Source organism: Dermacentor variabilis, chromosome 2 (assembly GCF_050947875.1).
Source record: "Dermacentor variabilis isolate Ectoservices chromosome 2, ASM5094787v1, whole genome shotgun sequence".
NCBI lineage: Eukaryota > Metazoa > Arthropoda > Arachnida > Ixodida > Ixodidae > Dermacentor > Dermacentor variabilis.
In genome coordinates, this window is record NC_134569.1 from 89,021,213 (window position 1) to 89,045,989 (window position 24,777).

At 49.3% G+C, this 24,777-nt stretch overlaps 1 protein-coding gene across 2 annotated transcripts in view; it reads right to left on the minus strand.

The window, feature by feature from the left end:
• Nucleotides 1-214: 214 nt before the first annotated feature.
• LOC142572251 (uncharacterized) overlaps nt 215-24,777 on the minus strand; it is a 31,839-nt gene continuing 7,276 nt past the window's right edge. For both annotated transcript variants that reach the window (XM_075681224.1, XM_075681225.1), the window contains exons 3-7: nt 19,285-19,516; nt 11,482-11,557; nt 9,029-9,152; nt 4,571-4,643; nt 215-3,709 (exon numbers count right to left, since the gene is read on the minus strand). In XM_075681224.1, coding sequence (XP_075537339.1) covers nt 3,126-3,709; nt 4,571-4,643; nt 9,029-9,152; nt 11,482-11,557; nt 19,285-19,516 — 1,089 coding nt within the window. In that variant the 3' untranslated portion in view covers nt 215-3,125. The remainder of the gene's footprint in view (nt 3,710-4,570; nt 4,644-9,028; nt 9,153-11,481; nt 11,558-19,284; nt 19,517-24,777) is intronic.

Genomic DNA, 24,777 nt, shown 5'->3' on the forward strand with positions numbered 1-24,777 from the left:
GACCCACTTGTGGACCTTTTTCTCTCTTGCGTCGTCTATCAATACGTCTATCCCATGTACCTCCCCCAACACACACACACACACACACACACACACACACACACACACACACACACACACACACACACACACACACACACACACACACACACACACACACACACACACACACACACACACACACACACACACACACACACACACACACACGATAGCAAGAAACACATATGTTTATTCCGGAGTTCACTGTTTTATACAAAATTAAGGCACGTCGGTGTTGCTCTGGCGTCAAAGGCAAACACATAAATGATTTGCTCGATAGACTTACATGGAATATTCAAATATAAGTATGTAAAAAATTTCAAACAATACAATGGTACGCGACAGTAGGACAAAAGGACGATGACGACTAGACATTACAAAAATACTGCATGCATCTCGGAAAGGCCCAAATCGCGGACAAATACAAAGCGAACAGGATCATTCAAACACAAAGAATGCTAACATTTCATTGATGGATCTTGCATAATTGTGCAAGTCATCTTCGACTGTGCAGACTTTTGTATTGGACGACAAGGTTCAATTCAACCATACTGATAGACGCCAAATCATTCCCATTTATGTTCTTGGTTCGAACTATCCCGTTCGTATTCCACGTATCTGCGATAGTTAGTATAAAAAGGCCTGCCTCACATACGATAGGTTACTGCGACCTTGATGTGTATCTTATTGAGCAAAAGCATTTACTGTGACTGGAGACCGTACACACAAACAACACAATTACGCAACAGGCGATACAAAAATATTTACAAGTGTTTCTTCATCTGCCATCGTAAGCGCACGAACTTTTAGCTCACGCTAGACAACAAGAGGAAGGCACGTTTTGGCACTGTCACGGACTTCGCTACTTTCATCAGAGAAAGTAAAAAGGCTTCAGCCTTAGAAAATAAAAACGTAAAGATATACTGACTTTTCCTGTCAGCAACATACTACACTTATCACACATGTTACATGTCATACAAAAACTATGAATAGAATTTTCCCACAAAGCCATGACTGCAGTCACTTGCCACGATGTTCATATTTTACAACCGCATTTCAGCATTCATTACATACTTTTACAACGAAGCAATACATTATATTTTTTTTGAAAAATGTTGAGATCCATTTTTTTAGATAGTTTCTCGCCCATTGAATGAGCTGGCGGAACTTCACCTAACCGATAATGGGATTATCGTGAAGAACCGCTATTGGTCCAATCGGAAAGAAATAATTGTTCCGTCTCATTGGCACATTCACATTACATAATGCCTTCAAAATTGTGAAGCTGGGCCTCCGAGAAGTGGGAAACGTGAGCACACCAGTTTTAAGCATGTTTTAACTGAGAGAGAGAGAGCTGTGCAGTGTTGTTTGGTTTACTTGATTCCCGATGCAATCAGCATGCTCAACCTTAACGCGCCCATTCGAAATAATTAGCCTACGTTAGCCTAAATTAGCCTAAAGTTAGCCTGAAACAATATAGCGGGAGACCTTCTAGAAAGGCTAACGTAGTGCTCTTACGAGCCTCCCTACGTGAATGGTTTACTTAGTAACTTTGAACGCGGTCCATTTGGAGGACCATGAGGAATGTCGTGCTACTTTCACAATTCCGCTCCAAATACCCACGTCGGCCTTCGGTATAATGGCCTTGCAAAACAACACGAACGGCACATACACATATTGACCAGAAAATGCACGTGGGCCCGCCTTATTGTTCAATATACGTTGAACCACACATCCCACAGCACAATTCGCAAATCTGCAGGAAGTACACTCAGGTGCAATAAAAACACTGATGTTAAATGTGCAAAAAAGTAGTGTTGTAAAGTGGCGAACGTATATATTTTTTTTACCCCACTGTATCAAACGAGCACATGACGTAGGCGCCCGCATTATGGCTAGCGGGGTCATCTGCTATAGAGGAATGCATTTGTAAGGCGGGCATAACGGGTTATATTTATTGTTAACTATCCATACATGTAGCGAAATACTCAATTACATTACTCTTCTAGGTGTTTGCAAGATTCATCGGTGTAAAGTTTCCAAAACAAGCAACGTCTATCGCTCGGGCATGTTGAAACATTACCTTGAAGTTAGGCTCGGCATATAGTTTACTTTGCGCTAACCACTCGTTCTCATTTCTATAAACGAGCTAGCAAACTTGTATGACGAGTTGATCGTTGTTCCGGAGTACATCGGCCTTATTTACAGAGAAGGCAAACTGCAAACACCTCAGTCGCTTGCGTGTAGATAAAATCAGCCACCACGATCATACGTAATATAATGAAGAGAGGCACTAGCTATGTCTGCTCCAGTTTGTTTAAATGTGAAGCGCATTTTTTCGCACATGGAAGCAGTCGCTAAGTATCAGTCGTTTAAAATAGGTTATTGTGGAGCGACTCCTACCTGCTCAGAACATTTGTGACTGCTTCCAAGACAGCCACTAGCCTCGCTCGCCGAAAAAAAAGAACACGTAAGTGTTCTAGATCCACTGTCTCTCGTATGATACAGGCAAAAGCAAATAAGCCAAATACTATTATTATTATTCGGTATGAAAACATATATATACACACAATAGACAGATAGCGAAATACCAGAGGGTGTAGGCTGGCAACTACAAACACAGAAAGGGCACTTCACACAGCTGGCTTTATAAAAGGAATCAATTTCAGAGTTTCATAACAGCCACACCCACACAAACTCCAGTTGTATCGTCCAAGGGAAAGCCGACGGATTCCGTCACATCCCCGACCTCCAGTCTCTTTCTCCTTTTCGTTTGCTAAAGTTGACCCATACAATTCACTTGCTTCTAGCGCATCCCGTTCGGAAGAGCGTTTGGCCACTACGAAGGGTCCAAAATCGTGTCCCCACTTCGGTCACAAAGCCTCAAAACCGTAGCAGTGCAGTCATGTGGAACGGACCTACGGCACCAGATGGGCCAGACGTCTTCCCAACTTGCTGCGAAGCATCAAATCTATTCCCGCAGCAGCTGGCTGGAGCATGCTGCTGCGGGTCACCACCGTCTCGAGACTTATCCGGACGACTACCGGTTTCTCTTCTGCTCGGCGCAATGAAGCGCGCACGCATTAAGTGAAGAAGTCCAGCGGTGGCAGCGGCGACAGCGAGTTGTCCTTTCCTTTCATCATGAGGTGCGGCATCGAGCTCATCTGGTGCAGCTCGGCGGAGTCCAGCAGCCCGTTGGTGCCCATCAGGCCCCCGTTGCCGCCGCCATTACCGCCCTGCTTCTTGATGTTGTCGGGGCTCGCAGAGCAGGCGTAAGGCATGGGCGACGAGCACTTCTGGTGGGCGTCCGGAGAAGGCGCTCCGCAGGGTCTCTGCCCGATGCCGGTAGACGCCGAACTGACGGGCGGCGGAAGCGGCTGCAGGAGCTGGTCCTGCGTCGGGGGCAGCATGGTGCTGTAGAACGAGCTCGGGTTGGCCGCCATCCCACCCATGGAACCAGGTCCCGCTGTCGAGTAAACGGCACCGCCGTAACCCGAGCCCGAGGCCTGCCCGGGCGAGTGCTGCAGAGGCGAGGACGTCTGGAAGCCGAAGTCGTAAGGGTTTCCAGTGCTGAAACCCCACGAGTCCATCGGAGCGTTGAGCGGAGGAAGCGTCGGCGACGAGTTAGCGTACGGGTGGCCTCCCTTTTGCATGCTCTGGGCAGCCGCTGGTTTCATTGTTTTCAGAAGGTGAAAAGGTACGGGAGAAGAAATGTGGGAAAATGGAGGTTAATTTACGCATTTTCTCTATTTTGCGGTGTTCTAAATATTTGTCGCAGCCTTACTGGCAACATCAATTCCACAGCTCAGGGAAAACTTCCTGAGAGTTAAGACAGAAAAAAGTGGCATTTAAAACGTGACCGCCATGACGTTTTTCCGGCGTTCACAATCGCTTCCAGCGGTTGCAGTACACGAAAGCGTGACCTTGGCTATCGGTTTGGTGTTACTCTGAAAGGCCGTAACTGGGTCGGGGGTGCGATGTAAACACCACTTAATCCTCGGTAAGCTCATTTTCTGGTTGCTTTTCTTGCTATCGCGCCAAGGAGGAGCCATTTATAGGGCCTACCAACCTTACGGGCAAAATAACACGGTGAAGCAAATAGCAGTGAAAATTAGAGAAATTCAATCACTCTGTAACCCTTGGTGTGCGTGTACTGCGCATGACGTATTGAGTTAATGCATACGCAAGCGAAGCTCCAAGCAGAAATGTCCAAAGTAACAAATGCCTAAGTAAAATAAAAACGGTTGTTCTTTATATTGAGAAGAATTTGCGCCAAAAAAACAACACACACCAGAAAGACGACGACACCACGGGCGCTTTCTGGTGTGTGTTGTTTTTTTTTGGCGCAAATTCTTTTCAATATGCAAGATCACCAACTAGCCCAGCAGTTAACTCTTCTAAAGTATGTTCTTTATATATATATATATATATATATATATATATATATATATATATATATATATATATATATATATAGAAAGGGCTTCTATAGCTCCAGTTGTGTGAAGAATCGCAGTAGAATCCTTACCTGCTTGAAGAAAATTTGTCTTGCGAGGTGGTTCTCTTTTCCTCCACTTGGCACGACGGTTTTGAAACCACACCTGAAAATAAGAAGACTATAATGCACAGGAACACAACGTTGCAGTCGGAGGAAAGCTATACTATAGGAAGCCATAATGCAGCAGATGTAGCGTTAATTGTCCGAATAGAAAAAATTTCGAACGGTATTGATTGCGAGAACTCGAGAACTACGGGCTTGGAATAATAAAGTATACCGCATGTGCCAGTTAGCGTTAGCTGGGACACTCCGTATACGGAATATTGTTTTATTCCATTGAATGAAACAGGAGCGCAAGAAAAAGCAAGAATCTTATTTATTTACTTCAATACACGCAATATCTTTTATACAAGTTCACACAAGTGGGCAGCTCGAAATCGAGCAATGAATAAAAGATCACCACACTTCCTGGTGAGCTTACACTGTGCGCTTTCAAAGGCCGGTGGACCCTTCTTTCATGACGGGCACCCTCCAGTAATTGTGCTAACTTTACCTATAGTCAGCTAAGGTCTAATGTTTAAGTAATCGAATATTGATTAACCGAATCGAATAATTTGATTAAAAACATAACTATTGAATTTGTGCTCAAGGTTTCGAGTACTCGCACTCCCCCTCAGTAAACTTACATGAGACTCAGGAATGCCCCCCCCCCCCCACTCGGCTTTCTTCGATGATATTTGAAGGGACAAATATTTCTGGTGCAAGAACATCGCTTCATTTTATTTCTCTCTTTTTTCCTGTCTCTTTCTTTGAGGCGCCTTAAAACTACGGACACAATCTAACACGTCCTCTCACACGCGCATACCTCGAAGCTAGGAATACGCAAGAAAAAAAGGAGTGAAAAGTATACGGCATGGCATTTACACTCAAAGGAAACAACGAGTCTTGGTCGAGCGGTTGAATATTGGATAATACATATTCCGTTCTCTCTCTCTCTCTCTCTCTCTATATATATATATATATATATATATATATATATATATATATATGTGTGTGTGTGTGTGTGTGTGTGTGTGTGTGTGTGTGTGTGTGTGTGTGTGTGTAAGGGCTCATTCACGCAGTGTGTTTGGACACGACGTCACTCACACGAGTATAACGCTAAACGAAATTGAGCAGCTTTTTTTTTTCACAGCGGAGCTGTACATGACTACAGAATTTCCGTCGCTCGCGAACAACCTGCGAACTAGTTCGTTGGCGCCTCTCGGCACAACCACGCGAACACGCTCGTGCCACTGCTCACGCGTTCGTCGTCGTCGTCTCCTTCCACAGCTGGCTCCGATGCCGCTCATTGCTTAAGGGGGTATGAGCCAGTCATATATGCAAGAGGAAACTATCGTCATCATCATCAACAACAACTATCATCATCAGCAATGGCTCGAGCATCGTCGTGTCCTTCCACAGCTGGCTCCGTTGCCGCTCATTGCTTAAGGGGGTATGAGCCAGTCATATATGCAAGAGGAAACTATCGTCATCATCATCAACAACAACTATCATCATCAGCAATGGCTCGAGCATCGTCGTCTCCTTCCACAGCTGGCTCCGTTGCCGCTCATTGCTTAAGGGGGTATGAGCCAGTCATATATGCAAGAGGAAACTATCGTCATCATCATCAACAACAACTATCATCATCAGCAATGGCTCGAGCATCGTCGTGTCCTTCCACAGCTGGCTCCGTTGCCGCTCATTGCTTAAGGGGGTATGAGCCAGTCATATATGCAAGAGGAAACTATCGTCATCATCATCAACAACAACTATCATCATCAGCAATGGCTCGAGCATCGTCGTCTCCTTCCACAGCTGGCTCCGTTGCCGCTCATTGCTTAAGGGGGTATGAGCCAGTCATATATGCAAGAGGAAACTATCGTCATCATCATCAACAACAACTATCATCATCAGCAATGGCTCGAGCATCGTCGTGTCCTTCCACAGCTGGCTCCGTTGCCGCTCATTGCTTAAGGGGGTATGAGCCATTCACAGGCAAGAGGAAACTATCGTCATCTTCATCAGCAATCGCTCGAGCATCGTCGTCTTCTCCCACAGCGGGCTCCGTTGCCGCTCATCATTCCAGCGCAGAGTTTCATTTCTCTTTTGTCGTTATAATGGGGAGGCCGCTTTGATTTTTCTTTATTTACGGTGGTATGGACCATTGCTTAAGGGGGTATGAGCCATTCATTGTCTTACGTGAAGGACGCATTTATTAACAGAGGTGATACGAGAACGTGTGTGCGTATACCTATCGTCACGATGACCACCGATGAAGACAATAAATATGTTCAAAATTCTATTGGCCATTAAATGAACCACCCGATTCATGGCCAATCCCCCACTGTGGGTATGTGCCACGGCCACTCAGGACAACAACAACAACAACAACAACAATTCTATGTCACCGCTGTGCCGTGCGCTAAACACCTTCGCTGGTCGTTCACCTTCACAGAGCGGAATGGCGCGTGACTTCTTTGTAGCCGTTCCTCAACGCACCCGCCTTATTGCAGACATTCTGGGGGGACGTATGACAGCTTACTTAGACTTGTTCGAGATCGTTTCGATACGCTGGTGCGAGGCATTTGCGCAAGGAAATGATTGCGCCTCAGAAATGTCAACGTACGGGGCCGCCAGAAGATACAAGAGGCTCTTTCACCACCAAGTACTTCGAGAACGGCTCGCCTGACGCAGGTAACTTGAGAAGAGGGCCGCAGTAAGCGTGCTTACAAAATCTTCCGCGCGATTTCTATTGGCTGTCAATAAAAGTTCCTGGAGTGCCCCCTGACTTTCGACCAAAATTTCTAGCGATCAACTCAACATGTTCCGAAAGCCTCTCATTGAAAAAATTTGCTGCAAGAACTAGCGTAAAATAAGTGTTCTTGCAGCCTCACAATCTGACCGCGCACCGTGAGGACTGCCTGGTATGTCAGTTTCTGTGAGCCAGTGAGTGCTTGCGAAAAGCTTTGGATGGCGCTTCGAGTGCGGTGAAACATCTATGCTTGTCGTAGACTAGCAGGTCGTGTTTGACATTCACGTGCAAAGCTGTGAAACGCCGTGAGTAAGAAACGGAAAACAACTTCGATAAGCTGACAGGACAGGTGGTGTCCTTTGCTGCTCCTTTGTCTTTCCTTGAGATTCGTTATTTCTGGCGTTTAAAGCAAAGCTTTGTTTGCGAATTCTTCAGGAATTTACGTGCACATAAGTATACGTAAGTAACGTTTCCCGTCGAATAGACAACTTGTATAGTCCTACAAATTAACCGACAAAGTAGTGTCAGTGAACGTACCAGTGCTCTGCGTAATCTAACAATGAATCACAACGTAAGAGCTGTACATATGCCTGATTATGGTTGTCTCTAAAGCACACAGACGTTTTAATGGAACAGCGTATAAGACGCTTCGCGTAATTTAGATTCCAACATTTCGATGAATCTGCGTTTTTCTCCTCTTCTTTTTTTTTCCTTTGTTTCTTTTTTTACAAATCTGGAGATGAATGCTGACCGCTTCAGCCTGACCCGTGATTCTACTACAAGGTATCTTTAGTATGCAGGGCACTTTCTGAATCGAGAACTTGCTAGGGCAGCAGGTTCTCTGGCCCAGAGCGTTACAATAGCATCCAATAGCATCCGCGTCATACAATAGCATCCGCGTGTGTAGCCTAACGCTTAATGCCTAGCGACGCGTAGTACAGCCCGTGTTCTGATAGCAATTCCAGCAAATAAGTCAGTTAACAGACAAATACATCACAGACGGGATTTAATGGAAGTTATCTGTATTTTAATACAATTACTGAACTGATGGTGGCACCAACACACCTAGACGGCGATCGATGGCGATCACAAACGCTCCCGCATTTTAGTGTCGTGTCGTCCAGCGAGAGCCCTGAGCACTGACACTGGCACCCTAAAAATTAAATCGACAACTGCACAACAAAAAAACGACGCTGGTAAAAAGCACGCCATTTCTTTGGTCACATTTGGTCATTGTTATTTTTTGTAATCAATCATGTATTTTCTTCTGTAACCGTTCTTTTCTTGTTGCTTGTATACTTCCTTATTGTATGCTGTTGTTGCCTTTAGATGTTAACTACAATAACCGTTCTTGTACAGGAGGTCCCGATACAGTCTTTGACTATGGGACCTCCTTCTGCATACTAAGTACTTGTAATTGTGACCCAACTTCTAATAATAAATTTTTGATTCTGATTCTGATTCTGATTCTGACATCCGCTCCCACGGACTCAACAAACCAATGTTCGCCTCAAATGACGTCAATGAAAGCGATCGATCGGCAACACAGGCCCTGGCAAAAGCGGGATGGTAGTCTGATCGCATGCATACTAGGCAGCAGTGAGGATAAGAGAGCGCACGCAAGAAGAACTTAAGCGAGAACATCCCAGTTGAAGGTCGCGGCAATGAGCTCTCCGAACTTCCTTAGTTCTTACCTGTACCCTGGACTCGCTGAGATTGAGCCTGAGAGCCAGGTCTTCCCTGGCAAACACGTCCGGGTAGGGCGCGCGCTGGAAGGCCCTCTCCAGTTCATCCAGCTGGAAGGCCGTGAACGTCGTCCTATTGAAGTAAACGCACAAAACATTGCAAATGTGCCGGCTGTCGACAATTTCTCGGATATTCCCTGCCATCCCTATCGCTATCCCTGTGGCTCCCCGCATTTTTTCTGCGTTTCAATGTGTGGGCACATTCGCGGCAAGACTAAAAAATTGCGACCACCTCTGACCATTTTTATTGTGCGAGACAACAAAACGCATTCGCCGGTGCATCAGTGAGAAAAGAGAAATGAAGGGCATTACGCAATTGTGCAAGACTCGCCAAGAATCGCGAATGTCGCAAGAGCCGCACAGTGCCTAATATAATGCGCTCACAATGACGAAAGGAGAGGGAAAGTAAAGAAACACCCACATCAGCGACACGCTTTGCAGAGCCTTTTAACGCCTACTTGCATCAGATTTGTGCAAGACGCCGTAACGTATATACGGCTCTCCAAATTGCCCAGCCTTTACATGAACGTTGCGCATTAATTAACACGAAACAATTACTTCCATAGATAACAAAGAATACGCATGCTTTGAGCCGCAACATCATGCAAGAAGGCCGACAGCTCACAAATTTTAAAGAGAATCGCGGACAACGGTTAATTTTCTTATTTTCTCTCTCTTTATTATTATTTTGAAGCCATGATTTTCAAAAGAGCGCCGGCCTTCTTAGACGACGTCATATTCGGAGCACTCAGGCCTGCTCGAGGCCTGAGCGCTCCGCATCAAACACGTGTGCTCATTTTCTTCTTAGAGCAACGACAGAGACGAGGAGAGCTTCGAGAAGGTCGACAGACGCCTGAGGAAGATCCTTTGCCTGCCAGCCTGCGGCGCACTTTCCAAACACGCGTGCACAAGGCCCCCACACCGGTGCTGCTATACTCTAAAACGCCGGATACGCTATAGCGCGCTGGTGGGCACACAAGGAGATAAGACGCCTGCAGACGAACACGATGGCACAGCTACCACCGATGCCAGCGGGTTGCCCAGCGTGCGACACGGCTGTCTCCCAAACTACCATGCACCTGCTATGGAAGTGTACCAAGTGTGCAGCCCTCCGACGACAGCACAGGGGCCAAGTGGACAGCGTCGAGATCGCCAATGTCCCATGAGCACATGGTACGCAGTTGCTGCGCAAGCGGCTATCCTACGCATACTGTAAGCATGCAGGAGAGCATTTCCGGATTGCTGGCTTTACCAAAACTTCCCTTTCCCTAACCCCCTTATACCGCTGGTAGACCGACTAATTAAGTCGTAATTAAGTCTAATTAAGTTTTGCATCATCATCCTTAAATCCTACAGGTAGGTCAGCTCTTGAAAGGTTTGGTGCCCGCGTGGTACCTTCCTTAATTGAGTGTCGCGCGAAAATATTGGCGCGACTGTTCTTTGACCCAGGCAAGGGGCGAAAAAAAAGACCCCATTCTGATCATTTCGGTTAACTTACACCGAAAGCTATTAAACAATCGCTTTCTCATTGCGCACCTATCGAAATGCGGCCTCCTCGCAACGTCGGGGTCAGCGACAGAGCGCCACGACGCCCTCGGCACACATGCCGGGTGCTTGTCCTCTCCTGCTTTCTAGCCCGTTTCTCTTATCGAAAGAACCCACACAACGCGGACGCCGCAAGGAGCCAACGATATTGCTCCCGTGCGGATTGCAGCGTGGATAGCGTAGGTGACGATCGAACTACTTGTGTCTGCCGAAAGCTTCAATGGTTACCCAACCGAACCTCGACCGCGATTTCGTGTTGTTCGTTTCTTCTACTCAGCGGCGAGCACTTTCGCACCTCACAAAGGAGAAATTGACTGCTTCAAACGCGGAGCCGCGTTGCGCCATCTTGTTGGGTAGAGGCACAGGACCGTTCGCTTGCTTCCTTTTTTAGCGAGCCTCAATTTTGAAGTGCCGAAAAAAGATTGCTCCAAGCGTCTGCAGTTCACTTTGAATATATATATATACTTTTTGCCGCACACTTCGGCAAAGCGTTTTAGCGGTACTCACCAAAATTGGTTTCCGAGCCAAGTAACTTCTCACAGACTTTTTTTTTTTTCCTTCTTGCACTTGGTTACCTCTTGTTCTGATCGCGCAGAAACCTCGTGAAAGCTTGAGTGCTTCCACAAATCGCATTGCACCAGCGTGAAAGAGACGCCGGCATTGAACATTCTTTCAATAGCGGGACAGAGATACACATTGGAAACGAGGCTGGTCGACACAAGGACCTTGAACGGTCCACTTGAAAGAAACCGAACCAACACTTGACGAGTTCGTGCATCTGGCAAGACCGAGTTGCGCGATGCGCGGACATTGTGCCGAGCTGTTATATAAACTTCTTTTTCTGATTTGTCTCTTACCTCGTCTTTTTCTTCTTCACTGTCTTGTCTGCCTCCGAAGACGACGATTTTTCAGACGATTTGCTCTTCTGAGTTTCTGCAACAGAACGATTATATGCTGTCTTAGACTATAACTAAAGCACTTGGCTTACCAACGCAAGAATACCTTAGAGATTACACCGTGCAGAACTTGCATCTCGAATTACGCATAGATTCCACAGAGCTTTGCAAAGTAGTTATAAATGTGGCTTCTGGTTCCATACCGCCTAAAAATCGATTACCTTATTCCACGCCTAAAGTGAAGCTGCAAGCATGAAGTGCTCCCGGCTACGTTTTCAACGAGTGTTGCGTTTCGCCTGCGACACGTGGTTTTGCCGGCGCGACGGCGGCGGGGCGGCGGACATTTTGGCCCGATCGTCGTCACCGCAACACTCATCGCCAGGTGTTTCCAGGCGCGTCTGCGGCGATGCGACCGCCTAGGGATTTCGTTCCAGTCATTGTGCCCGAAACAGGCGAGGCCAAAGCAGGGATCTCCTTCCAGTTATTGGGCCCGAAACAGGCGATGCCAAAGCAGGGATCTCGTTCCAGTCATTGTGCCCGAAACAGGCGATGCCAAAGCAGGGACCATCTTCTCGTTACAGTCATTGTGTCCGACCGGCAGCGCCACGACAGTGTGCTGCGCAGCGCCACGACAGTATGCTGCGCAGCGCCACGACAGTGTGCTGCGCAGCGCCACGACCAGGTGCTACGAGATCGTGCGCAGCGCCACGACATGGTGCTACGGCATCGCTACGACAGTGTGCGTCACCATTAGCCCATTGTACATTCACGTGCTCGTCTTTTGAGGGGTTCCTTCTTGCCCTCAACTGCGAGAGTATAAAAACAGCTGCCCCCGGACGCCAGAAGGAGGGCTCCGATTTCTTCCGTTGAGTGAAGTGCTCTCCCGTCTCTCTACTTCGGTCAAACCTGACCGCCAACTCTTTGCGATGTTAAAATAAACAAGTTGTTTCGTTGTTACCTGTCGACTCATGCTTTGCCGGGACCTTCGGATGCTTGCAGTTGTACCCCAGGCCGCCAGGCCAACGCTACCCTTGGGGCTTGCGACCCAGGTACAACCACGGGCGTCAGCGCCGAGTTCCCAACAGATCGTACCAGCAGTCCGATCCAAACATCTGGTTGGCAGCGGTGAGATCGCCTCCGACTTCAAACATCTGGTTGCCAGCGGTGAGATCGCGACAACGGAGGCCAGCAGCGAAGAGATGCAGTTGACTGTATGCTGAGCAGCTCAACGACGATCCGGGAGCAGTGCAACGAGCCCTGTGTGACGACTGGTTGCCTGCAGCGGAACGACTGCGCTGGACTCTTGGCTGCGAGGTTTGGTGAGTGCGGGACTTTCTTCTTCTGAGCTTTGCCAGGCTTTTGTTAGTGTTAGAAACAGAGCTGGTAATTGTGGTTGTCGTTGCTGCCGGGTTAGTTTGCGGCAAGACAATAGTAAGCAGTAGAGAAAGCAGCATTCAGAGCAGCCATGGATTTGAAGTCGTTGCGCAAACCGAAATTGTTGGAGCTTGCAAGAGAGTTGGGTCTGGATGTCTCAGACAAACTAAGAAAACCTGAACTGCTAAAGGCTATTCTTGAGTTAGAGGCTGAGGATGACGAGCTGTCGGAATGCCTTGAGACTATTGAAGAGAGGGAGACGGCAAAAAGACAGGAGCGCGAACTTAAAGAACAAAAAGAGAAAGAAAAAGAAGAGCGTGACCATCAACACGCTTTGGAAATGAAGCGTCTCGAGATAGAGATGGAACGCGCTCGTAATGGAAGTCAGGCACACGGTGCAGGAGAACGCGTATTGTTCAAAATGACTGACCTGATGCGGCCGTTTAAGCTTGGAGAGGACATTGGTTTGTTCCTGGTTAACTTTGAGCGAACGTGCGAGAAGCAGGGGTTCTCTCGGGAAACGTGGCCACAGCGCTTGCTCACTTTGTTACCCGGCGAGGCGGCCGACGTAGTCGCTCGCTTGGATAGAGAGGAGGCAGAGGATTTCGACATAGTGAAATCGAGTCTTCTAAAAAAGTACCGGCTGTCTGCGGAGGCGTTCCGTCGGAAGTTTCGGGAAAATGAGAAAGGCAGAAGTGAGTCATATACAGAGTTTGCGTATAGGCTTATGTCGAACATGCAGGAGTGGCTCAAAGAAGAGAAAGCGTTTGGTGACCACGATAAAGTTCTGCAGTGTTTCGGGCTAGAACAGTTTTATAGTCGGTTACCGGAGAACGTGCGATACTGGGTCTTGGATAGGCCAGACGTGAGTACGGTGGCTAGAGCCGCTGAGCTAGCCGAGGAGTTTGTGACGCGTCGAGCTCGCGGAGCTAAGGACGGTCAAAAGGGTGAATTTGGCTCGAAGTTTGAGAGGCCAAAGTTCACACCCATGAGATTTAAGGGGGACACGCGTAGTGAGGATGCGAGTGAAAGCAATCCGACCAAACGTAAAGAGACGGCAGCCGAAGCCGAACGCAGAAAGCGGTTCGAGATGAGGCGAGCGGGCGTTTGTTATACGTGCCAGAAGCCGGGTCACTTTTCGGCGCAGTGTCCGGAAACAACACCAAAAGTTGTTTTTTTTTCAATAGGCAGCACTGACGAGAACATGAAGCTTCTCGAGCCTTACATGCGAGACCTCCTCGTGAACGGGAAAGAGTGCCGAGTGCTTCGCGATTCCGCAGCAACGATGGATGTAGTTCACCCATCTTACGTAGAACCCCATATGTTCACGGGCGAGTGCGCGTGGATCAAGCAAGCCGTGGAAGCTCATAGCGTGTGTCTGCCAGTAGCAAAGGTGCTTATTGAAGGACCTTTCGGAGCGCTTGAGACAGAGGCGGCAGTGTCATCTATGCTGCCACCCCAGTACCCGTACCTATTTTCAAACAGGTCCGATCACCTCCTGCGCGAGAAGGGGCTTTTGTTTGGTGAAGCTAGTGTTCAGGCCTTAACCAGATCGAAGGTTCGGGAGCTCGCTGCAAAGGCGGTAGTTGCGGGGCCGACGTTATCAAACAACGAAAAAGGGTCAGAGGCGCAGCAAGCTGATATTCAGAGCACGCCCGAACAGAATAGAATTGAGTCTGTAGCGTTGAAGGCGCCAGATACTGGAGAGGAAAATCCCGACGCGGGAAAGTTAGAAGAGCTATCTACTGATTTGCTCATCGCGCCTACGTCAGACGGACTTGATAGGTTGCTAAAAGTCAGCCGGACGGCTTTGATAGCCGAGCAAAAAAAGGATGGCAGCCTGGAAAACGTGCGCTGCAATGTCAAAGAAGGTATCGCCAGGAAAACTGCGCGTTTTGTGGAAAGAGGTGGAGTCCTGTACCGGAAGTATCTAGACCGAAGAGGAGTGGAGTTCGATCAGCTGGTCGTGCCTCAATGCTATCGTCAGGATCTGTTGCGCTTGTCACACGGGGGTTCGTGGTCCGGACACCTAGGAGTTAAGAAAACTAAGGACCGTCTCTTGCAAGAGTACTATTGGCCAGGGTGTTTTCGGGACGCAGACCATTTCGTGAGGACATGTGACACTTGTCAGCGGGTGGGCAAACCAGGGGACAAATCGAGGGCGCCGTTGAAATTGGTACCTATCATTACGGAGCCTTTTAGACGGCTCGTTATTGATACTGTGGGACCTCTGCCGGTAACAGCCACGGGGTACAGACACATTTTGACTGTGATCTGCCCAGCGACAAAGTTCCCTGAAGCAGTGCCGCTTAAAGAACTCAGCTCAGTTGAGATAGTTAATGCACTACTGTCCATATTTGCGCGAGTTGGTTTTCCTGCAGAAATTCAATCAGATCAGGGCACAGTGTTTACTAGCGCTTTGACGACAACTTTTCTCGAAAGGTGTGGGGTAAAGCTGCTACACAGCTCAGTGTACCACCCACAGTCGAATTCCGTTGAGAAGCTCCACTCCGTCATGAAGCGCGTGTTGAGAGCGTTGTGTTTTGAACATCGAACTGACTGGGAGCTGTGTCTGCCTGGGGTGATGTTTGCTTTAAGGACCGCGCCGCATGCGGCTACGGGGTTTTCGCCAGCTGAACTGGTGTACGGTCGCTCGCTTCGATCTCCGCTTCGCATGCTTCGAGAATCATGGGAAGGTAGGGGCGACGACCCAGTCGTGGTGGAGTACGTACTTAAGCTCCTCGAACGCTTAAGAAGGGCACAGGAGTTGTCAGGTGAAGCAATGGCAAAGGCCCAGCAGAGGGCCAAGGTTTATTATGATCGGACAGCCAGGGCCCGTCGTTTTGAGGTTGGCGATGAGGTCATGATATTGCGCACATCGCTAAACAACAAACTAGACGTGCAGTGGGAGGGCCCAGCACGAATTGTTCAGAAACTGTCGGACGTTAACTACGTGGTAAGTCTGCCAGGAAAGCGGAAAGCACAGCAAGTTTACCACTGTAATCTGCTCAAACCTTATAGACAAAGGGAAGCAGTGGTGTGCATGATGGTAAACGTTCCTGAAGAGCTTCCGGTCGAGCTTCCGGGACTAGGCTCAGTGACGAACAGGGAAGACACCGGTCAAGTCATTAGTGACCTTATCAGTAAAGCACCGCTGTCGCCTGAGCAGAAAACCGAACTACACCAGCTATTACAAGAGTTTCAAGGTCTGTTCTCTGAGAGGCCTGGTAGGACTTCTGTACTTACTCATGATATAGAACTTACCTCCACAGAGCCAGTACGATCCAAGGCGTATCGGGTGTCACCCCGCCAGAGCGATATTATGGAGGCTGAGGTAAAGAAAATGCTACAGCTCGGTGTTATTGAGGCAGGTGAGAGTGATTATACCTCCCCTTTGATTTTAGTTGAGGTACCGGGCAAGGAACCTCGTCCTTGCGTCGACTACCGCAGGCTTAATTCCATCACTAAGGATCAAATTTATCCGATCCCTAACATCGAGGAGCGCCTTGAGAAAGTTAGTAGCGCTCAGTTTATTTCCACCCTAGATCTTGTCAGGGGTTATTGGCAGGTTCCACTTACAGAAGAGGCTAGTAGGTATGCGGCGTTCATTTCACCAATGGGAACATTCCGTCCTAAAGTGTTGAGTTTTGGTTTGAAGAACGCGCCATACTGTTTTTCAAGTCTCATGGATAAAGTGTTGCGGGGACAGCAAGAATTCGCTTTACCGTATCTAGACGACGTAGCGATATTCTCCGCATCCTGGTCTGAGCATATGACACACTTGCGGGCAGTGCTAACCCGCCTGCGCGAAGCAGGCTTGACAGTAAAGGCTCCTAAGTGCCAGTTAGCACAGGCCGAGGTTGTCTACCTCGGTCACGTGATTGGTCAGGGTCGTCGCCGCCCCTCTGAAATAAAAGTGGCCGCTGTGCGAGACTTTCCGCAACCGCGCACAAAGACCGATATTCGGTCGTTCTTAGGTGTCGCCGGCTACTATCAGAGGTACATCCCTAGGTACTCTGATATCGCGGCTCCCCTGACGGATGCTCTAAGAAAGACAGAGCCTCAAACCGTCGTCTGGGACGAGACAAAGGAAAGAGCTTTTAGCGCCCTAAAGAGTGCCCTAACAAGCCAGCCTGTGCTACGATCGCCAGACTATACAAAAGGGTTCATTGTTCAGTGCGATGCTAGTGAGCGAGGCATGGGCGTTGTACTGTGCCAACGGGAAAATGGAGAAGTAGAACACCCCGTCCTGTATGCTAGTCGTAAGCTGACCAGTCGTGAGCAGGCGTATAGCGCCACCGAGAAAGAGTGTGCATGTCTCGTGTGGGCCGTTCAGAAATTGTCATGCTATCTAGCCGGCTCGAGGTTTATCATTGAGACAGATCACTGCCCTCTCCAATGGCTGCAGACCATCTCTCCCAAAAATGGCCGCCTCCTGCGCTGGAGCCTCGCTTTACAACAATATTCCTTTGAGGTGCGTTACAAAAAGGGGAGTCTCAACGGTAACGCCGATGGCTTAAGTCGAAGCCCCTAACGTAGGAATCAGCCTCAAAATTGTTTGTTACTGATGTTTTTCTTCCTGAGGCAGGATTTTTTTTAACATATTGCTTTTGTTTAGTGTTTCAAAGTGATGATATGCTTTCTAGTGCAATTTTTCAATTTGTGGACGCGTTCTGAGTGATGCTAGACTACTGTAAGGAACTAGGCAGTGGTATAAAAAGGGGAAAGAGCCTGGCAGGGCTTAGTGAGGGTTGTGCCGTGCTTGCTGACTGAGCGGTTGAGTTTTCAGCGTAGTTCTAACGCTTGCCGGGAACGAGAACAAAAATGTGAACTCTCCCGAAGTCACTTTGCAGTGTCCCGTGCGAACCTGAACGAGAGAACGAGGCCTTCTCTGTGCGCTGCGCTCAAGAAACGTCAAGGGACGCCCGACTTCGGTTATGAGCATCATCGAGCGACATCCCTCCGGACAGCGGATGCAGTCCCCTGTCCATCGGGATCTCCTTTCCCCGGCGGGGCGGTCTGTTGCGTTTCGCCTGCGACACGTGGTTTTGCCGGCGCGACGGCGGCGGGGCGGCGGACATTTTGGCCCGATCGTCGTCACCGCAACACTCATCGCCAGGTGTTTCCAGGCGCGTCTGCGGCGATGCGACCGCCTAGGGATTTCGTTCCAGTCATTGTGCCCGAAACAGGCGAGGCCAAAGCAGGGATCTCCTTCCAGTTATTGGGCCCGAAACAGGCGATGCCAAAGCAGGGATCTCGTTCCAGTCATTGTGCCCGAAACAGGCGATGCCAAAGCAGGGACCATCTTCTCGTTACAGTCATTGTGTCCGACCGGCAGCGCCACGACAGTGTGCTGCGCAGCGCCACGACAGTATGCTGCGCAGCGCCACGACAGTGTGCTGCGCAGCGCCACGACCAGGTGCTACGAGATCGTGCGCAGCGCCACGACATGGTGCTACGGCATCGCTACGACAGTGTGCGTCACCATTAGCCCATTGTACATTCACGTGCTCGTCTTTTGAGGGGTTCCTTCTTGCCCTCAACTGCGAGAGTATAAAAACAGCTGCCCCCGGACGCCAGAAGGAGGGCTCCGATTTCTTCCGTTGAGTGAAGTGCTCTCCCGTCTCTCTACTTCGGTCAAACCTGACCGCCAACTCTTTGCGATGTTAAAATAAACAAGTTGTTTCGTTGTTACCTGTCGACTCATGCTTTGCCGGGACCTTCGGATGCTTGCAGTTGTACCCCAGGCCGCCAGGCCAACGCTACCCTTGGGGCTTGCGACCCAGGTACAACCACGGGCGTCAGCGCCGAGTTCCCAACAGATCGTACCAGCAGTCCGATCCAAACACGAGCAATATTTATTTACCAATTACTGCTGCCGTTTTATTTTTGAAATAATACCTAAAAGACTACATAAATATATAATTAACTGGGGCCGAATTCACGAAGCTCGCAGTCCGTAAATATTGTTCGTCATTGGACGGCCGCCCTCGCTAGCAATATGTTTTCGCAGTCATTATTAGCGGGCGTTTGCTCTTAAAATCCTTACAGCTGCGCACGGTTCCGCGATTATACGCCGCGGTGTCGAATGCACATTGCCGTTTCAGAACGATCTCAGGCAGTTGTCACGCAACTGGAACTCCCTGACTGAATTGCTGACGCACATTAGCCAGAAATGGCGGATGCACATCATACAGATGAATCCCAAATGGGCTTCTGGTGTTTCATTAAGGCTCTGCAAGCCACCAAAGTGGTGCAGTCATCTGTTCCTGTGTAGAACGTATTGCGCAAAAATATTAAATAGGTAAGCTTTACAGGAAAATGCAAGGAAGCGAAAAAAATAAATTACGAGACATCTTGGGCGCGCGTTTCTTTGTCAAGAAAGCGTACCTTCTTTGCGGGGCGCTGGAGCAGGCAAACTCCCGTCGGCGCCACCAAGGCACCCCATTGGCTGCGAAGAAGCCATGCTTGGTAGTGGACCAGACAGGTCGCGAGTTCGCATCCCTACGCACGGTGCCATGGACATGAGGCCTGGCAGGAGGCCGCTCATGCTGGTTGCCATGGGGTCCAGTGTGGAGATACTCGTGGCGGGAACGTAGTCGACTACACCCTGGTTGCACAGCTGGAGATGAAGGTCATAACAAGTTAGTGATGTTAAATGTTTCTGCAAGTTTATTTGAATTTTATTCTCTAACTGCGAGTAACACTTTCCATCCCCTTCTACTAACCCATTCCATTTCTGCAGTATCGGAAATGTCGAGGCTGTCAAGTGTACGACTAAATAGTACCGAATGTGAAATTTGTGGGTGCAAAAAGACAGCTGCGCACCTCCTGTGCGAATGTTCTCGTTCGAGTGCACAATGAAGAGTGCTCTGCTCCACCGCTCGGCTAGCGAGGCAAGCGTACTCTTGTGGAAAGCAAAAGTTTCGGACCGTGGTCCCAGACGAGGTTAGCCAGAGAAGCTTTAAAAGCAATGGTGTGCTTTTGAGACCACAATAGTGCTTTTTTTTTTCTTTTCCAAGTGCATTCTTCAAAAATAATTTTTAAAATTACAGTACCACAGACACTATTCTATTTTAACATTCTTAAGTAGCGTGACCTGCAGTGACCGGCCCTACTGTGTGCGACCAGTGCTGTGTGTGACCTGTGCTGTGTGTGTTCTGTTTCATTTTTGAGATTTCTCATCTTTCTCTTTCTTTCATCTTTCCTCCCCTTGTTCCTATCCTCCGTTTCTGTTTCTGTCTCCTCCTTTCTGAAGAGTAGACAGGTGTTGTGCCCCTTCCGGTAGCAGTTTCCAGTCTGCTCCTCGGTTTCCCTTTCATGCCATATGTATATATGTTTTCAAAGCAAATAATAATAATAATAATAATAATAATAATAATAATAATAATAATAATAATAATAATAATAATAATAATAATAATAATAATAATAATAATAATAATAATAACCAGTGCCCTTCCACTTTGTGAAGAAGCATGACCAGCGAAGCCGTGTATGTGGGCCCCTTAATGGCGAACTGCACCTAAACCGCGGGTCGGCCCGGCATTGCACTATCTTCGAGATCGGCCCACGGATGGGGAGTGCCCTTCACCCGCGGCGTAGGTGAAGTAGGCGTCAAGCACTCCCCATACGCGCACCGATACCGAAGACCCGGGCAGACCCGGAGCCTGGCAGACCCGAAGACGGAAGTGCAGTTCACCATTAGGGGGTCCACATACGCAGCTTCACTGGTCATCCTTCTTCACAGAGTGGAAGGGCACTGAGTCTTTTCCTTATCTTTTCAACCATAGCCCCTCCTCCTCCCCCCAACTTGCCGTACAGAGTATGCCAGTTAATTTTTTCCCCTTTAATATTTTTCTTCTCTTTGTGTATTAGCCCCTCTTGCCTAACCGAAAAGCTCTAGTGAAGTGATCAGAAAACAGAGTTCCTATAACGTGGCTGTCCGCGTATTGAGCCCAAACTCCAAGAAACGATTTTTCGACGCATTTCCTGCGCGGCCGCGCGAATTTCATTGGCTTCTCTCAAACACAAGGTACGCTCGGCTTAATTAAGCACATTTTGAGCGCGAAGCAGCGTATTCAGATAGTTTTATCTCGGCTGTTGTCTCTTCGTTCGCGAGCCACTTGCGGCGTCGGCGCTGCTATTTGGCGTGGGCAGATCTGCCCACGCCAAATAGCACCGGCATTAAGCGAGCGTGATCCGGCGTCACATTGTTTTTCACAAAGCTGCAATGTCGAAAGCCGATGCCGGTCGGCACCCACGTCGAAATTGCGTTGGATACTTTTCTAAAGCGAAGCTTTCTTTGCCTCTCCTCCCGACTTTCCAGGCGCTGCTGCGATGGTCTTGCCGTGCGTGCCGCTGGTTTTATTGCAACTGTGCAACGCCGCGGCAGCGTTGCACAGTTTTGTGCCTGTGGCACGTGCTGTGCTTGCCTCGCTATGCGACGAAAATGCAGGTTCTGGGCTGTGGAGCTCGCGTGCTGGGCTCTGATAGTGTCAACATTACAATCGTCCATCGCCTGAAGAGAACGCTTGGAGCTGCCGTCTCAACAGCGTGCTGGCCACGTCTGCAGATGGACCACGTAAGCACGTGCCAGAAAATGGCTGTAAAGCGTGCGCTCAGCGTCGCGGACACCGAGGCCCGAGAGCAACGTCGCGCGGAACAGGAGCGTCTTCGTCACGCAGGAAAACGCGGCGCAGACCGCGAATGTATGTATACAATGCGTACATACAAGTATATTTAATTGAATTACCTACAGCCCCATAATGAAATGAAATGAAAGCTCTACCACTATACGACGTGCCATGTGGGGCAATGATAATGTTCGACCCTCTCAGACATTATGAACAATTACGCACAACGCCCCGAGCAAATACGTCTCCCTGTGTGTTCTGCGGACTACACGGACAAACAGCAGTGGTGCACGCAAGGTAGCGTGTAACATCAACTCGCCACTATCGTATTGGACTAAACGCTGGAGAAATTACGAGCACGTCCTGCTCAACAGGTGGCAAGACTACCTGGAACGAGAAGGGCTGTACCCGGCCACTTTGATCGGCTTCAGACAGCATCTCAGCACGCAGGACGCGATGCTGCAGCTCAAACACCAAATCATCGATGATGGCGGCAGCGCCCGCGACAACAAAGCCATCCTAGGGCTCGACCTGCAGAGCGCCTTCGATAAGGTGAAACACTCGGCGATTCTGTCCCAAGTCTCCAAGCTCAACATGGGGGAAAGATCCTACAACTACATCAAGGACTTCCTCACGGACAGGACTGTCGAGCTACGAGCAGGCGACCTACAGACGCAAGAGAAGAAGCTCGGGAGCACCGGAACACCACAGGGATCGGTCATTTCGCCAATGCTGTTCAACCTGGTAATGATCGGAGTGGCCGAAAAGCTCGGGTGCATCGAAGACGTCAGGCACACCATCTACGCGGACGATATCACGATATGGGTGACCGGTGGCAGCGACGCCCACATCGAGGGCGCGCTGCAAGCCGCCGTCGACGCAATAGAAGACCAGCTGGAAGGCACCGGACTGAGATGTTCGCCGAGCAAATCGGAGCTTCTCATACTCCCACCTACCAAATACAGCAGAGGCAAGACTAGACAACGCGAAAACGAAAAAATCAGAATCGTGACCAAATCCGGCAACGTAATCCCCGAGGTCGGCAAAATTAGGATCCTAGGCATGGTCATCGAAAAGCACGGAAGGAACGGCGAAACCATCACCCGTCTCAAGGCAAAAACAGCCAACGCGATTCGACTCCTCAAACGAGTCACTTCCAGAAAGGCTGGCATGAGAGAGGAGAGCCTAATTAGGCTCGTCCAATCTTTCATCATCGGCCACGTCGCGTACGTTGCAGCCTACCACAGATGGCTGCAACACGAACGAAACAAAATCAACGTGCTCATCAGAAGAGCGTACAAGACAGCGCTGGGCCTGTTCGAGTCCACAAGCACGGCCCGCTTGTTACAACTCGGGCTACACAATACGCTCGACGAAATAGCCGAAGCGCAACGGACCTCTCAACTGGAGCGGCTGTCCATGACCAAAGCCGGGAGGAAGATACTGGACGATCTGGGAATAAGACGCTCGAACGAGGTGGAGATGAAGCTCCCCGTCCCCGAAGAGGTCCGACGCCAGACCAGAATCGACCCCATACCGAGGAACATGAATCCCGAGTTCAACAAGGGAAGAAGAGCGGCGAGGGCCAAGGCTCTCATCGACCAGCATGCCAACGACGAACACGCGCGGTACGTGGACGCGGCCGACTACCAACGGAACGCCTTCGCAGCGGTCGTCATAGAGGCGTCAACCGGCGCCACGAGGACGGCAGCGAGCGTGAGAAGCACCGAAGCGGAGCAAGCGGAGGAGGTAGCCATCGCCCTGGCCATCGCCGACGCAGACTGCCACACGGTGCTGAGTGACTCAAGACAGGCGGTGCGAAACTTCGCCAAAGGGCGAATCTGCAGGGAGGCTGAGCGCGTACTGCGAGCGGTAAAACTAGACGAACGAAAAGTACGACTCAAGTGGTTCCCGGCGCACGCGGGCGACGCGTCGGAACGCAATGAGAACCATAACGAGACGGCACACGCCGCGGCGCGAGCGCTAACCAACCGCGCCCCGGCGACAGACCGTCCGACATGGTTCGGAACCAAGGACCGCATGACGGATTACAATGAAATCACGAAGGCCTACCGCTTGGCTCGCAGGACTCTTCCACCCCCGCACCCGAGACTGAGTCGAGCGGAGGCGGTAGTACTGAGACAGCTCCAGACCGGATCGCTGCCGAGCCCGAAACTGTTAAATCGCATGTACCCCGAGACATATCCGACAGATATGTGCAGAGTCTGCCGGAGGGGGACCGCAGACTACACGCACATCTTGTGGGACTGCATTAAATATCCAGAAGACGCTAACTCAAGAGCACTCCCACCGCGGCTCGAGGCAGCCGCGAAGAGCTACGACCGAGACGATCAGCTCTGGGCCGTCCAGCAGGTCCTCGAGGCGCTCGAAAGGCACGGACCCAGCGAGCCGGCAACGGCGAGCGGAGACCCGCGCCGAGTAACGGCACCTTCGAGGATGACGTAGGCCCTCGTCGGGGCGCGCGAGCGCCCAACTGCAGGCATAATTAAAGTTTCTCCAATCCAATCCAATCCAATACGAATTCGCCGTCAACATCACCGCTAATTATCGTCAATCAAAGCAAACAGCATACAAAGCTTCGCTTACATCGATCCCCACAGTGCGTGGAATCCGTCGATTTTCTTTTTCTTGTACTTGTTTGGCATTACAGTTTAACGCTTCGCCGCTTTATTAAACGTGATGGCGCATGCTGCTGCAGCAGAAACTTGTTCTACAAAAGCAATATCCTTGCGTATTGTATTTGTTTCCATCGACTTCGTTTGCAGCAATAAATGAAGCATACCCAATTAAGCAAAACATATCACATTGGCATAGCTGCAAACCCTGATCAAGTATGAGAAGTACGTTTTAATCCCATGTCAATTGCGTGTTCAAGGCAATGTAGTTTGGTAGAGCATCCGTTTAGTCGATTAGGTCCAAAACCCTTACGGTATTGTGTGATATTTCTTTTAAAAATATTTCGTAACTCTAAGCGCCTTCTATCCTTGCACTCGGCGTTTCCAAGTGTAATAAAATCAGAGTTAAACACTGTGTCTTAAACCACACAATTTGGGTGATACCTCGGGCCATTTACAAGCAAACTGCACATAACTGCGAACTGGTATGCATGGTTGCTTACGAATTTTCAGAATTAAACAGTAAGGTAACAAATTAACTCGAAAGTAGGTGCGAAGAATGCCGATTCCTTGAAGGTCTTTTGAGTGAAAATAATGGACAGGTTATGAGG